Raw genomic sequence first — 12,778 nt, 5'->3', positions numbered from 1 at the left:
AAGAAGTCGGAAAGGAGATAAGTCCCATACTCCATTTTAAAACACTGTATCACAGAAATGAATAACTAAATGCACTGCAGAGAAAAAATACAAAATTATTACCATACTCCCAGGCTTCTGGTGGGCTCACCTAAATAAGGGTGACATCAGTGGGTCTTCTTGTGGGATTCTTGGAAAGTTGAGGATAACCAATACTCACAAGACCATGCTCTTGTACAGTCCTGTGGCCTACATTTACAAGAAATAGGATCCTGAGGTTTTCCCAAGAAAAGGGAGTGGGGGCAGCCACATATGTGGACCTTGCATTATAGGACAAGATCTACTTTAAGTGAAAGATTTAAAAAAACTGTAGGGTTCAGTCCAACTGCCATGTATTTATTTTATTTCCCTGTATTTTTCTTCCTAGATGTGCTCACTTCTCGATTTCAGCAGCTGTGGTTTCCTAGCAATCATATAGCAGATATAACAATTTTTCAGCATCCCATTCCAGTACCTCCTGCAGCCTTGTTGGTTATTGTGACAGAGCAGATGGACAATGTAAATGAAATAAAACTGTCTCTTAAAGAAGAGTTTGATAAACAATACAAGGAGGAGAAAATCGAACAAGCACTTATGCAAACATTTTCAATGGATGAGATTCACGATGTCTTCTCAGTGGTGAATGAAAAACCTGAAGTAAATATGATACTAGACACAGTAAAGAGCTGTATCTTCCTAAATGGCTGTACAATGGATGTTCTTGAAGTAGCACTGAAGGTGCAGGCCAAGCTTACTGCCATTTTAAGTGCTAGGCTTCAAAAAGTAACTACAGAGCAAGCTGGGGTCTTGGTCCAGTGGGGCTATTCAGATGATGAGGATTCCTACCCATTTAGTATTGAAGCTAGCCAGTTATTAGAAAATAGATACCAGGTTGCAAGGACAGGAGTTGTAACCGTGACAATTGAAAATAGCAGACAAGCAACGGTCAATCTTCAGACAATGATGGCAACACTTGGAGGAGATAGAGAAGTTAATGTTATTCGAAGAGACTTAAAAAATGGTATGTATATAACACTGTAGATTTGACTTGTTTACTTGTAATTGTAATGGCTTTTGTCAGTGTGTATACAGAGACAAGTGTTTCTTGTTGGGATATGCTTTTTAATTTTTACCTTAATGCGTAACTAATCCCACCAATTTAACTTTTTCATAAAAATAATTTCTTTAAATTTTTGAAAAATATTTCTTACTTTTTAGATGTTTTGTTGCAGCAGGCAAGATGACATAACCCAGGTTTTCCTGAGCACCAAAGCAACCTGTCCTTATAGAAAGATTAACCCCTTAATGACCCCTTAATGACTGAGCTTTTTTTCAGTTTCTGTTACTTAATGACTGATGCACTTTTTACAGTTTTGCTGTGTGATTCTTCCACAGCACTAATATACTTTCTTACTAAGTGCACCCACACACATTATATATTGTTTTTTTAGAGGACAAATAGGGCAATATGATTCATCACATATGTGTGCCTAACGCCTCACTTAGGATGAATAAAATATTTTTTAAAAAGGAAAAAAAGTAAAGAAAACACTTTACCAGTTTTGATTATTATTCTTTTTGAGAAAAATAGTACAGCTAAAACAAATGCATTAAAATAAATTAATTTATTTGTCCTTTATTTGAGAATTTTTTTTATACTTCTGGGCCTAAAAACAAAACGCAAACATTTTATTTTTTTCTCTAAAACCTAATAGTGGTTAGGTTAGGTGGCCTACAATGTCACTGTAACTAAGTGTAACTAATAGGGTGCCTAAGCCAATTAAAAGCAAGTTAAATTGCAAGAAGCATTTTTAAAAATAATTTTTTGTGAATGTGAACATGTAACATATATAAAATAGACGTTATCCCAATTTAGCTGCAAAACTGGAAATAAACTTTAAGTTATTATTGTTATTTAATCCTTATTCAAACATACAAATGTTATTTCTGCAGTGTTTTTTTAAAATACTCTGCCTGCTAGCGCATGCGCAGTATATGCTACATTCAAAGCAAGCCTCTTCTTATAACTGTCATAATTGCCAGTGCGCTTATTTAATCTCTGAACTGAACTTTCAAGCCCTCAAGTTGCTGGTGTAATTACGTGTGCAGCACCAAAACAGCTGCATATCCAAATAGGAGCTAAGATGGGTTTAGTTCCACTTTAAGGTATGCATAAATATGTTATGTAAATATGTATTTTATCATATCTGAGGGAGAGAGTTGGACATTTTTAGCTGATTGCTATTGTTTCTCCTGCAGATAGCTTGGAAATGAACTGTATTCCCTACAGTTACATGCCAAGCAAATATACATATTAGTGCTGAAAACAGTAGTATTCATTTTTTATACTAAAATTATATTCACATATTAATTGATCCTTCTTGCTTTTTCAGAAACAAACCTTCCTGAGAATTGGGCTGACATGAGTGGGCTGTTGCTTAGGCCAGTGGAATTGGATCAGAACTCTGAGGAATATAACCGTGTTAAAGCCAATTTCAGCAGAACTGTCCAAAGAACTATTGTGAAGGTATTTCTTTACATTGCATATTTACTATACATGCGCGATCCGTTTTGTTTCCCGAATTGAAATCTGTCCGAATTTTCAGAAATTCAGACATTCGGATGCATCTGAATTTCCGAATGAAAAAATAATGAATCCGAGCGTATCCACATCTTCTGATTGCGAAATTTCAGATGCATCAAAATTTTTTCCCAAATGTCATTGGGAATTAACTTGCGTTGTTAAACGTTAAAATAAAAAAAGATAAAAAAAGCGTGGAGTCCTCTCCCAATTTATATCAGACCGTTTAGGTCTGGTAGGAATTTTAGGGGGGACCCAAATGCCAAAAAATGCATGGGGTCCCCCCTAAAATCCCTTACCAGACCCTTGATCCGCAGCAGTCTGGCAGAGAAGAAAACGGGAAGGAGACTCCTCTCCTGCACCGCCCCCACAATGCCACTCTCCTGATTATTCACAGGAGGCTTGGTGGGGCGGTGCAGGAGGAGAGCTCATCCTCCTGTGACAGCACTGCAAGCTGTCTCTGCCCCCACACTGCTCTCCTGATCTTTGACAGGATGCTGAGGAGAGGAGGAGAGATGCCGTCCACTCACAGCGCTCTCCTCCCCATACCGCTCCGCCTCCTGTGATAGTTTCTCTCCTCCCTGCTGGATACTGAGCTGTGTCAGAGGGGACACAGAGCAGCGCCCAGCGGGGAGGAGAGAAAGCAGGGATGCACCGTTATTTCGGCCAAAAGATGGCACTTTTCGGCGTTTTGCCAAAAGTGCCATTTTCGGACAATAAGTTTCGGAGGCCGAAATTTTGGTGCATCCCTACTTAATATTTAACCTACAAATTAAAACACCCTACCTTAACACTTAAACCTTAAGCAAAAAACTAACACTTGGTCTAACTGAAAATGAACCTTTAAACTAATCCTAACACTTAATACTTTCTCTCCCTAACCGTAATCCTTCATCTAACCTTTAAATTTAGCTCCAGATCCTAAGCCTTACTCTAATTAAATCCTGGACTACCCATAACCTAATTCACCCCCAAATTCAAAATGACTTGCACTGTTGATATTTTATTTTGTTGGGCTATAAATGGCATTGATTCAGTGACACCACAACTTTGCCGAAAAGTCTGCGATAAAAACTTTTCAAATAAGTAATAAGCATAATTAAACACCTGTTGATTATGATTTTGTTTGTGTTTATTTTTTAAACCAATTCTTTATCAGATTGAGAGGATCCAGAACAAGTATCAACACACAGCATACACACTGAGAAAGGAATACATGATTCAGAAGAATGGGCCTGATGGTGTGAATGAACGTCAACTGTTCCATGGCACTGAACCAAAGAACTATCAGTCCATCAACTACACTGGTTTTAACAGGAGTTTTGCAGGTCAACATGGTAAGACATCTTAGTGAACTTTGGGAGAAACATCTTCAAACTGATACTTGTAGTGTTTATATATATTATATACAAGGCCGGATTTACTCTCTCTGCTGCCCACAGGCCAGGTTCCTCTTTTTACTGTTTTATCACTTTTTTCATTTTTTTTATCATTTATTTTTTTTAATTTGTTACCTTATTATTTTTTCTTTTTATAATGTTTGTATCTTATTTTTTACTTTTTAATTTTTAATAATTTTTTCCTTATTATTTTTTACTTATTTGTTTCTCAATTTTTAATCATTTTTTTTCATTTACATTTTATTTGTTTTCTCTTAACTTTATTGCTATCACACAGGAGCTAACAAGCCCCTGTGTGATAGCATTTGGTGGTGACAGGTTCTCTTTATTCAATCTGTCACTTCCAATACAGGAATTCTAGCACAGTACTGGTACTCCTTTGACAGTTGAGACTGGAAGGCTGCGAGTGTAGCTCTCTCTTCTCAGTGTTTACACTAAGCAGAGAGGATAATGGACATGCTTCCCTTTTTTATAGATATATAGATATATATACACACACACACACATATATACACACATATACACACAGAGGGTGCCAAAAAAATGTATACACAAGTCACGTGTGACTTCTGCAACTACAAGAGGTGCTCAAAGTGGTTAATATCAGCATCCAGACACTTCTGATTACGGCGAACTACTGCTTGAGCAACGTTGACCAAAAAGTGTCCACTTGTCTTGCCTTGTGCACATCACACACAGTACCACATGTCTCAAACTTATCACAAATGCGTGCAATTGTTAGGCATTTTGGAGGTTCTGTTGCATACTCAAGTCTCCATTGTTGTTGTACTTCCACAACGTTCTCGAATTTCAAATACCACTTCAAAATGGTCTTGCGTTCCTTGGACAACCGTGCTTCCAGCATTTTCTTTGACTGTCCTTCCTGTCGCATGGTGATGCTAGCATTCATTTGATTAATAACATCTATTGAGCAAATGTCATACTACACATTGCTACTGTAATTCATTTCAACTTCGAAGAGTAATACATAGATAAAATCTCTTAAAATGTGTATACATTTTTTGGTACCCCCTGTATATACTTTATATATTTTTGGTCAAAGGCTAATAAACGGGTCAATGGTTTCATATTTATCTAAAAGTGCACCCGTGCCTGGACTATAGACATTAAACTATAAGGTGCTAGGTGCTATTAATATAAAATAATTCCTTCTGACAAACTCAAAACAAAGACTGTAGAGTAATTTCTAACAGCAAGTAATAAAGAAGGAGCTAAGATTCCAATAACTGTGTTTGAAACTTTGAAAACTAAATTTCTCCACAATGTTTACTGATAGAGAAATGAATTACAGATAGTTTAAAAGTATTTTACTGCTTGTTTGGAATATGTAGATGTTTTAGTGCTCATGATCTGGACAATGCTTTATTTTAAACTTCTGAATATTTCAAATAGCCACCTTTTGCAGATATAACAGCCACACCCTTGTTGCACTCTTTCTACCATGGAGATGAAACACTGTTGCATGAATTCCAATAAATATATTGCAATTTTAGGTTCCTTTACTTCCTTTCACCCTTCTATCCAGTTCATCCCAAACCAGCTAAATGGGGTTTAGGGCTAGAGAATGTGCTGTCTATTCTATAATTTAAGCCTTATAATCTTGTACTTTCCTTCTAAGGTAGTTCTGCCATAGCCTGGAAGTATATTTTGGGTAATTTTCTTCTGCATGATGAACCCCTGATCAACTATGTGTAACACAGAGGGCATTGCATGGTGCTTCAAAATACTGTGGTACACCTTTTGGTCCAGGGTGTAGTCAGTCTGTGTAAGTTGCCAACTGTATATCCAGCTAAAGAACCATGGATCATCACTCTTCCTTCTCCATATATGACAGTTGAAGTTACACACTTAAAGTGACACTAAACTGAAAAATTTAATAATAATAAGATCTACAATATAGTCATTTAACAATGAGTTAACTCATGTTTTCATTATTTACCTTCAAAATTCTGCAAAAAAGTATTTCTTTATCCATTTGGATAACTTCCTGCCAGTGGCTACTTTTCTTCTCCATGGTCTCTGTGGGAGCTGAAAAGTAGCCACCCTCTGTGCACAGTCACACTGAGAACTACAATAAGACCTGAGGACGTTTCAAGCTCCCTCTGCTGACTCCTTCTCTCTCCTCCCCCAAATCCATTCCATCTGCATTCTGCCTGCTCTTTGGAAGGTACGCCTGTCAGCTCCAGCTATTTCTGCTTTACCGATGGAGTGCTGGGGGAGTGCGAGGTGAGCTATATGTCTGGCGCTGCTTCTTATCTCTCTTTTTTTTTTTGCATACTATGTGAGCTGTCACGAGGCTCAGACTTTCTCAGAGCCTCCTGGCTGCTCACATGCTGGTCATCTCCTATGCTCACTGCTCCTCCCTCAAAACATTACCAGAGCATTAAGGAGGGAAGGGGGAGGAATGCTGGCTGATTTACACAAGCACAGTGGGTTCACAGCGCTCTGTGCTTCTGGGAAATTTAGTAAAAGAGAGCGGCGAGCTTTCCCTGAACAGTCATGCACATTGAGGAGGAAGACACCGGAAGTCACAGCATAATGGAGGAGCAGCGGGAACGTGCCTAGCAATGTTTAAAATTAAAGAAACGGTAAATGTAATGTTTTAAAGTAGAAAGAAAGGGGGATTGTAAGGGGAGCAGTTTTAATTGATAAATGTTTGAGTTTTGTGTCAAAAATCCCTCCATGGTAAATTGAAGATTTCAAATTTCGATTCATCAGTCCATAAGACTTTCTTCCATTTCTCTGTAGTGCCCTGGTCAAGTTTCCTGGCTCAGACAAGGATCTACTTTTTATACTTTTTACCCAAGTACAAACATTCTCTCCCAATCCTTGCATTCTCAACTTCAGGTTATTATGGGGATCAGTACTAATTGCTTAGGAACACAAATATATTACAATAACAATAGCATCTAAACTTAAATAATAAAATCTGATCATGTTAGACATAACCCACCTTTTTAAGACCCTTGCTGATTCTCTGTAGCTATATTTTTTACATGTCTTCCCTCAAAATACAGTAGCTTCAATGATTTATACAGTCAGGCTTACTGTTGTATAATTACCCAATTCTAGCTTTTTACCCCTTCTTAAAACATGCCATTTGTTGCAAGTACAAGTCCCGTCAGAGAAAAAAAGGTATAGTAGTTTTTCCACTACTAAGCTTAAGGTATATCCAGCAGTGCCATCCGCACCTTATTCGCTGCCTGGTGGCCAGGAAAAGGGGGGAGTGGTAGGTTAATACAGTCCAGAATTGTCCGAGCTTTCAACCATGGAGAAGAGGGGAAGATTGGGCTGTGCCGGGGGGTGTACCTTAGGGGGAGCCTGAGATGATGAGGACGGCCTCTCTTGCTGCTCCAGTCCAAACACCCCTGGATGGTGGAAACAGGTGCGTGAGGACGAGGAGTGGCACAGTTGCCGATAGGTTGCGACTCCTGTCGAAGCTGTGTGCAGGTTGCAGGGGTTTCTCAGCAGGGTGCAGGTTGGTAACAAGATCCTAGAAGCAGAGTAACACAAGCCGGGTCATCAACAATCTGGCAACGAAGTACAGAATCAGAAGGCAGGGCGTAATCAGGGACAGGCCGGGTCGGTAACTTGCAGGCAGCGTGGTATCCAGGGAGCAGGCAGGAGAGAGGTCAAAGACAAGCTGAGGTCAAGGAATACAGAACAGGAGCAAGGTCAAGCAGGCCGGGTTGGTAGCAGGATATCAACAGGTATACAGGATCCAGGAAGACGGAATAGCTGAAGATCAGTCAGCAGGGAGGTCTGGGTGTGTCAGCCTTAAATAGCCCTTTTGGCGCCATCATTAGGAATGTGCTCCAATGTATTATATTTACCAAGCTATTCCTTAGAGCAGCGATCGCCAACCAGTGGTCCGTGAACCACTGGTGGTCCACGAGAAAATTTTGGTGGTCCCCGGGCCCCTTTGATGCCATGCTGGCTGGGCCATCATTGAAGCGGCACGGAGGGTCGGGGGCTGCCTCTCACTGACTCAAGCAGCGGCTGTCACAAGCAATGCGCGGTCCTCAGTACTGTGCGGGCACTGCAGGAGGCGGGGCATCTCATCAGTACCCGGACTGAGCAGGCTGCGGGACATAGAAAAAGTGGGGATAAGCCAGGTATACTTCTTCCTCTTAAAAATGTATATACCTGCACATTTTATGGTATTTAAATCTAGTAGCATTAGAATTTTTTGCAGCTTCAGTCTTTGCTACCTTGATTTGTTTTGTGGAGGTTTTTTTTACATTACTTGTATTTAATTAATGAAGCTTCCTTGCCCTTAACTTTTAGTGATTTAAATACACTAGTTTTCCTTATTGTATTTTAACAAAAAGCAAAAATTAGAATTCCATGTTTATACTTGATCTGGGTCAGCGACATCAATATCACAGCCAGGAAACTAGCATATTCAGAGGAAGAGACAGCAAAAATAGTCTACATATTTTTCCTCTAATTACACTTTGTATGAGGTGTTAACTGTACTGTAGAAAACATTGGGAAAATAGGTTACTTGTTTTCAAACACTAGAGGGCATTGCAAGATTTCTTAATCAACAGTCAAAAAATATTTAGTTCTCAGTAGCAGAAACTGGCAAACATAATATAGGTGTGAAAGCCTTTAATAGCTAACTCCGAAGCAGGCAGTCCTGAATGCTTAATCCCTATATTGTCTTTTTTTTTTTTAAGTGTGACACACAAATGTTTCAGGATTACAGACATTCATGAAAATTGGAACATACATGCCATGTCTCTGGCCATTGAACATCAGACATTGAAACATCAGCTTGGTCAAACATTCACTAATTATAAATATATTCTGTAAAACCCCTCAGTATAGCACATTGTTGTGGGGTTCCTCTTAAGGAAATTGATAGCCAAAATTGGTGTGCACCGTTTCGGCCAGATGCCGTAGATGCCTTCACTATACTCAGTTGCTTTTACAACACAGCACTGGAACATCATAAATAGTTATATCAGACAGGGCAAAATCTGAGGTGGTTAGGAATTACAAATCAAACGGGTAGCAGTGGTACCAAAGACATAACAAAAGAGAACACACAAAACACTAAATGTCTAGAAACAAAAGGACAATCTACTGGAGCAAGACACCAAATTGTAAAGCGGAGGCAAGGTCTAAAGTGGGTGAAGGTGCTGGGCCGTTAACATTTTAATGGTTCCATTTTTATAATTTCAAGTATCATAGTCTTTGCCAGAAGTTATTACAGTCTTTTCTTTTATATTCAACAAAGAATTTGGATACTATATTGCGTTTGCATGCACAAAAATTATTTTTAGTGTATTTTTTATTGAAAATATTAATTTCATAAACATTTCCTCGACTATTGAACCTCTATAGCCTTAGAGCGCACATCAAATCAGCCCAAAAAAGTGCCTTGTGCAATGGCGATTAAGCCAAACCTTATCTGATTGTACCCTTTTAGATACCCTTTTAGACTGTAAGCCCTCACGGGCAGGGCCCTCCTTACCACCTTGTCTTGAATTGTATTGTGATTGTAATGTCTTCCTTATATTGTAAAGCGCTGCGCAAACTGTTGGCGCTACATAAATCCTGTATAATGATAATAATAATCTGGTTCTTTTTTAAGCCAGTAGTATGTACTCACTGAGTAGTAAAGTCAGGATTACAGCCTCACGACTTTTAAAATGTCGGAGAGATTGGGTGATGGGGAGCTAAATTCTGTAGAAGTTAAAGTAGTATTAAACACTCAAACTGTTTTTCAATAATGAATTCAGATCAAACAAATATACATTGATGTATGACAAATATACTCTATGGACATGTGTCTTTTTTCAACGTGACTAACTATGTAACTATGTAACATTGCCCAGCAAACTATTTCTTTACATTTTTACTCAAGCACTCACAATCATCATGTTTCCAAACAGCTGGCTCCAACTCTCTCAGCTTGGCTTCCCTGAATTTCTTGTCTAGTACAAGATCACAAAGGACAGAACACTGTGGAGACACACACAGCCTGTCAAGGCTGATGTAATGAACTGGATCACAGCTGCAGAACTGGTGCTGATTTGTTTGTACGCGGTGGTTCAGTGAGCGATTCCCTATTACACTCAGTGCGGTAGGGAAACCGTACACATCATGTACCACTGCGTTTAAAATAATAAAGTTGCCCTGAGGCTGGGGTTTGGGGCAGGAGTCTGGTGGAGCTGTAGCCACCGGGTGTCTGCAGAGTTTATAGGCCTCCGATGAGCCCTGCAACTCCTATAGTATGGCAAGTTAGAGTTCTCAGAGGTGTAACTATTAACACAATGTGATTATCAGTGGCAAGCAAGTAGCAGGTCATGCATTCATGGCAGCAGTAAGCAACAGGTTAATGACAGGTAGATATGCCACCCTTCATAGCACGGAGATAGTGAGTTGCAAGCAAGTAGCAGTTCATGCATTCATGGCAACAGTATGCAACAGGTTAATGACAGGTAGATATGCGACCCTTCCTAGCACAGAGATAATGAGTTGCAAGCAAGTAGCAGTTCATGCATTCATGGCAGCAGTATGCAACAGATTAATGACAGGTAGCTATGCGACCCTCCATAACACAGAGAAAGCGACAGTGAACTGACTGGTTGCCAGTGGAAACTGCTACAGTAAAAGACCCAGGTTACTTGCGCTTAGTAGTGCAGCTAGGTACAGAGTCTCCAAGGGGACCAAGGCTCTTAATTGTCCAATCCTCCTGCTCCCTTCCTGACCGTTGAGAGGTTCCACTGTTGGGGTGATCAACTGGTGCTGCTGCTTACGTCGGTTCACAAGTACCGGTGGTTGTAGGTTCCCGTTCGTCACTCGGCACTCCACAACGAGAGTACGCCGAGTGACGAACACTCTGAACTTTTAACCCTGGGCCGCACCCGGTGGGCGGAGCCGGCGTGAGGCGTGGAGCAACGCGTCGCAGGAGCAACGGGACGCGCCGAGTAAGTCTGTGACACAGCCTACTAGCACACACAAGGGTCGCTCCATAGCAGCCTGCAAGGGAAAGGAGCCAGCCTAAAACAGGAAATCAGGGCCAGTGCTCAGGGGACCAGCTGATTCTGCTAAAATGTTTAAACATCACGGAGCAGCATCCATTGCAAGTGATTTAATCCGCATCTGAAATAGCTTAAAAACCTTTTGACTTTAATATCACTTTAAGTATCCCAAAAGGTTGTAGGAGGTTTTCATATATAGGTAGATCCCCAGTGTACTATGACTAAAAATATGGTACCCTTAAATCATTAGAGAAGAGAGAAGCACCCAATAGTTATAGTCAACTCAGCAGTTCCTCTATTACATACCCATACACTTATATAGAATATATACATAGATTTCTAGTCTAAATAATCCTGTTTTGTTTTTTTTGCAGCTGCTGCCTTTGGGAATGGAGTATACTTTGCTGTGGATGCCAGTTACTCAGCCAGACCGTTATACTCTCCCCCAGATCCAAATACTGAAGAGAGATTTATGTATCTAGCAAAAGTGTTAGTTGGTCATTATACTGTAGGGCAAAGAGGTATGAAGACCCCACCCTGCCGTCAAGTTAATAATCCCTTTGACGTCTATGACAGTTTAACAGATGACCAAAACAATCCAGCCATGTTTGTTGTGTTTCATGATGACCAAGCATATCCTGAGTACCTCATTACCTTCAAATAAACATATTCAAAAGAGACCTTTTAGACTATAAGTAGATCCGTGATCATGATATTAAATGCTAAGCTCATATATGAATTTATTTGTCAAAGTATATGTAACCAGCAGCAAAACATGGTTCTTCAGTTACGGAGAAGGTTAGAGAGGCTGAAACCTTCCACACTACTTATAGTTTAGAGATATCTTAATTAAGAGTTCACTTTCCGGGTAAAATTAAGAATTTTTCAAACTTAACAAGACTCAAATGAAAATAACATGGCCTTAAAGCGGCCCTACCACCAGCTAAGTTGCAGGTAAATTCAATAGAAAATTGGACTACTCCAGGAAAAGTTAGCTCCTTATCACAGCCCCCTTTCTCCTTGCATATCATAATCCTCTCCTTTTCTGGGATTGTCTAATGACTATGCTTTTCCAGCAGTCTCAGGCCTTTTGGATGTCAACCCAAGGGGGGCTTTTACTTGTCTGACAAAAATCAGACAACCTGTGCGATTTGTCGTGTGCCAATGCACAACAAGTTTAATCCTATTATTTTCTATTGATCCCATTCATACCTATTGCATTGTGCTGTTGGTGACTTGGAAAAAGATGCAAGTAATTCTTTTGGTGTTACATAGTGTTTTATTTGGCCCCATAGACTTTAATGGAAGCACAAGTAAAATGCATGTACATATGTTTAAGTGCATTCTTGTGCATAACAACCAGTCCCCTCCACCTAGCAACATCTACTCTAGCTAGGCTGCATAGGAGATGCAGTGAGCAGGCCACACCATGCTTTATGTGGAAGAATTATTACAGCTCGTGAGGGCAAAGACATTGATATATGATCCCCGTGACCACAATTACAAGGATTGCTGCAAGCACCAGAGGACCTGTGAGGACATTGTCCATGAGGTTTATGTTGATTGGGATGACTCTTTCCAAAGTGTGGGAGCAGCTGTGGCTCCTGCCAAAAAACAGAATAGACATGATTCAAGAATGCTAACAAAGCACAACTACATAACACAACACAGAACAAGCAGGGAGCAGATATAAGGAAGGCGATGGCGAATGTTGTCACATTGCTTATCATTTGCCAAAACTAAAAATGAATGAAGCATAAAAT

The 12,778-nt window shown here is 39.9% G+C and overlaps 1 protein-coding gene across 1 annotated transcript; it reads left to right on the top strand.

Moving 5' to 3' along the window:
* The first annotated feature begins 417 nt into the window (after positions 1-417).
* LOC108799201 (poly [ADP-ribose] polymerase 14-like) lies at positions 418-11,695 on the top strand. The gene is made up of 4 exons (XM_018571032.1): positions 418-1,039; positions 2,412-2,545; positions 3,759-3,936; positions 11,390-11,695. Exons 1-4 carry the CDS (start codon positions 529-531, stop codon positions 11,677-11,679), a joined length of 1,113 nt encoding a protein of 370 aa, XP_018426534.1. The 5' UTR covers positions 418-528; the 3' UTR covers positions 11,680-11,695.
* The last annotated feature ends 1,083 nt before the right edge of the window (positions 11,696-12,778 follow it).

This window comes from Nanorana parkeri, unplaced genomic scaffold (genome assembly GCF_000935625.1).
Source record: "Nanorana parkeri isolate BGI_ZX_2015 unplaced genomic scaffold, ASM93562v1 scaffold1655, whole genome shotgun sequence".
NCBI classification, from domain to species: Eukaryota; Metazoa; Chordata; class Amphibia; order Anura; family Dicroglossidae; genus Nanorana; species Nanorana parkeri.
This window is presented reverse-complemented; position numbering and strand designations above follow the sequence as displayed.

Coding starts and splice junctions, on each gene's coding strand:
- LOC108799201 (XM_018571032.1), top strand. CDS start 529: ATGGACAATGTAAATGAAATAAAACTGTCTCTTAAAGAAGAGTTTGAT. Junction 1,040..2,411: donor TCGAAGAGACTTAAAAAATG/GTATGTATATAA, acceptor TTGCTTTTTCAG/AAACAAACCTTCCTGAGAAT. Junction 3,937..11,389: donor GAGTTTTGCAGGTCAACATG/GTAAGACATCTT, acceptor TTTTTTTTGCAG/CTGCTGCCTTTGGGAATGGA.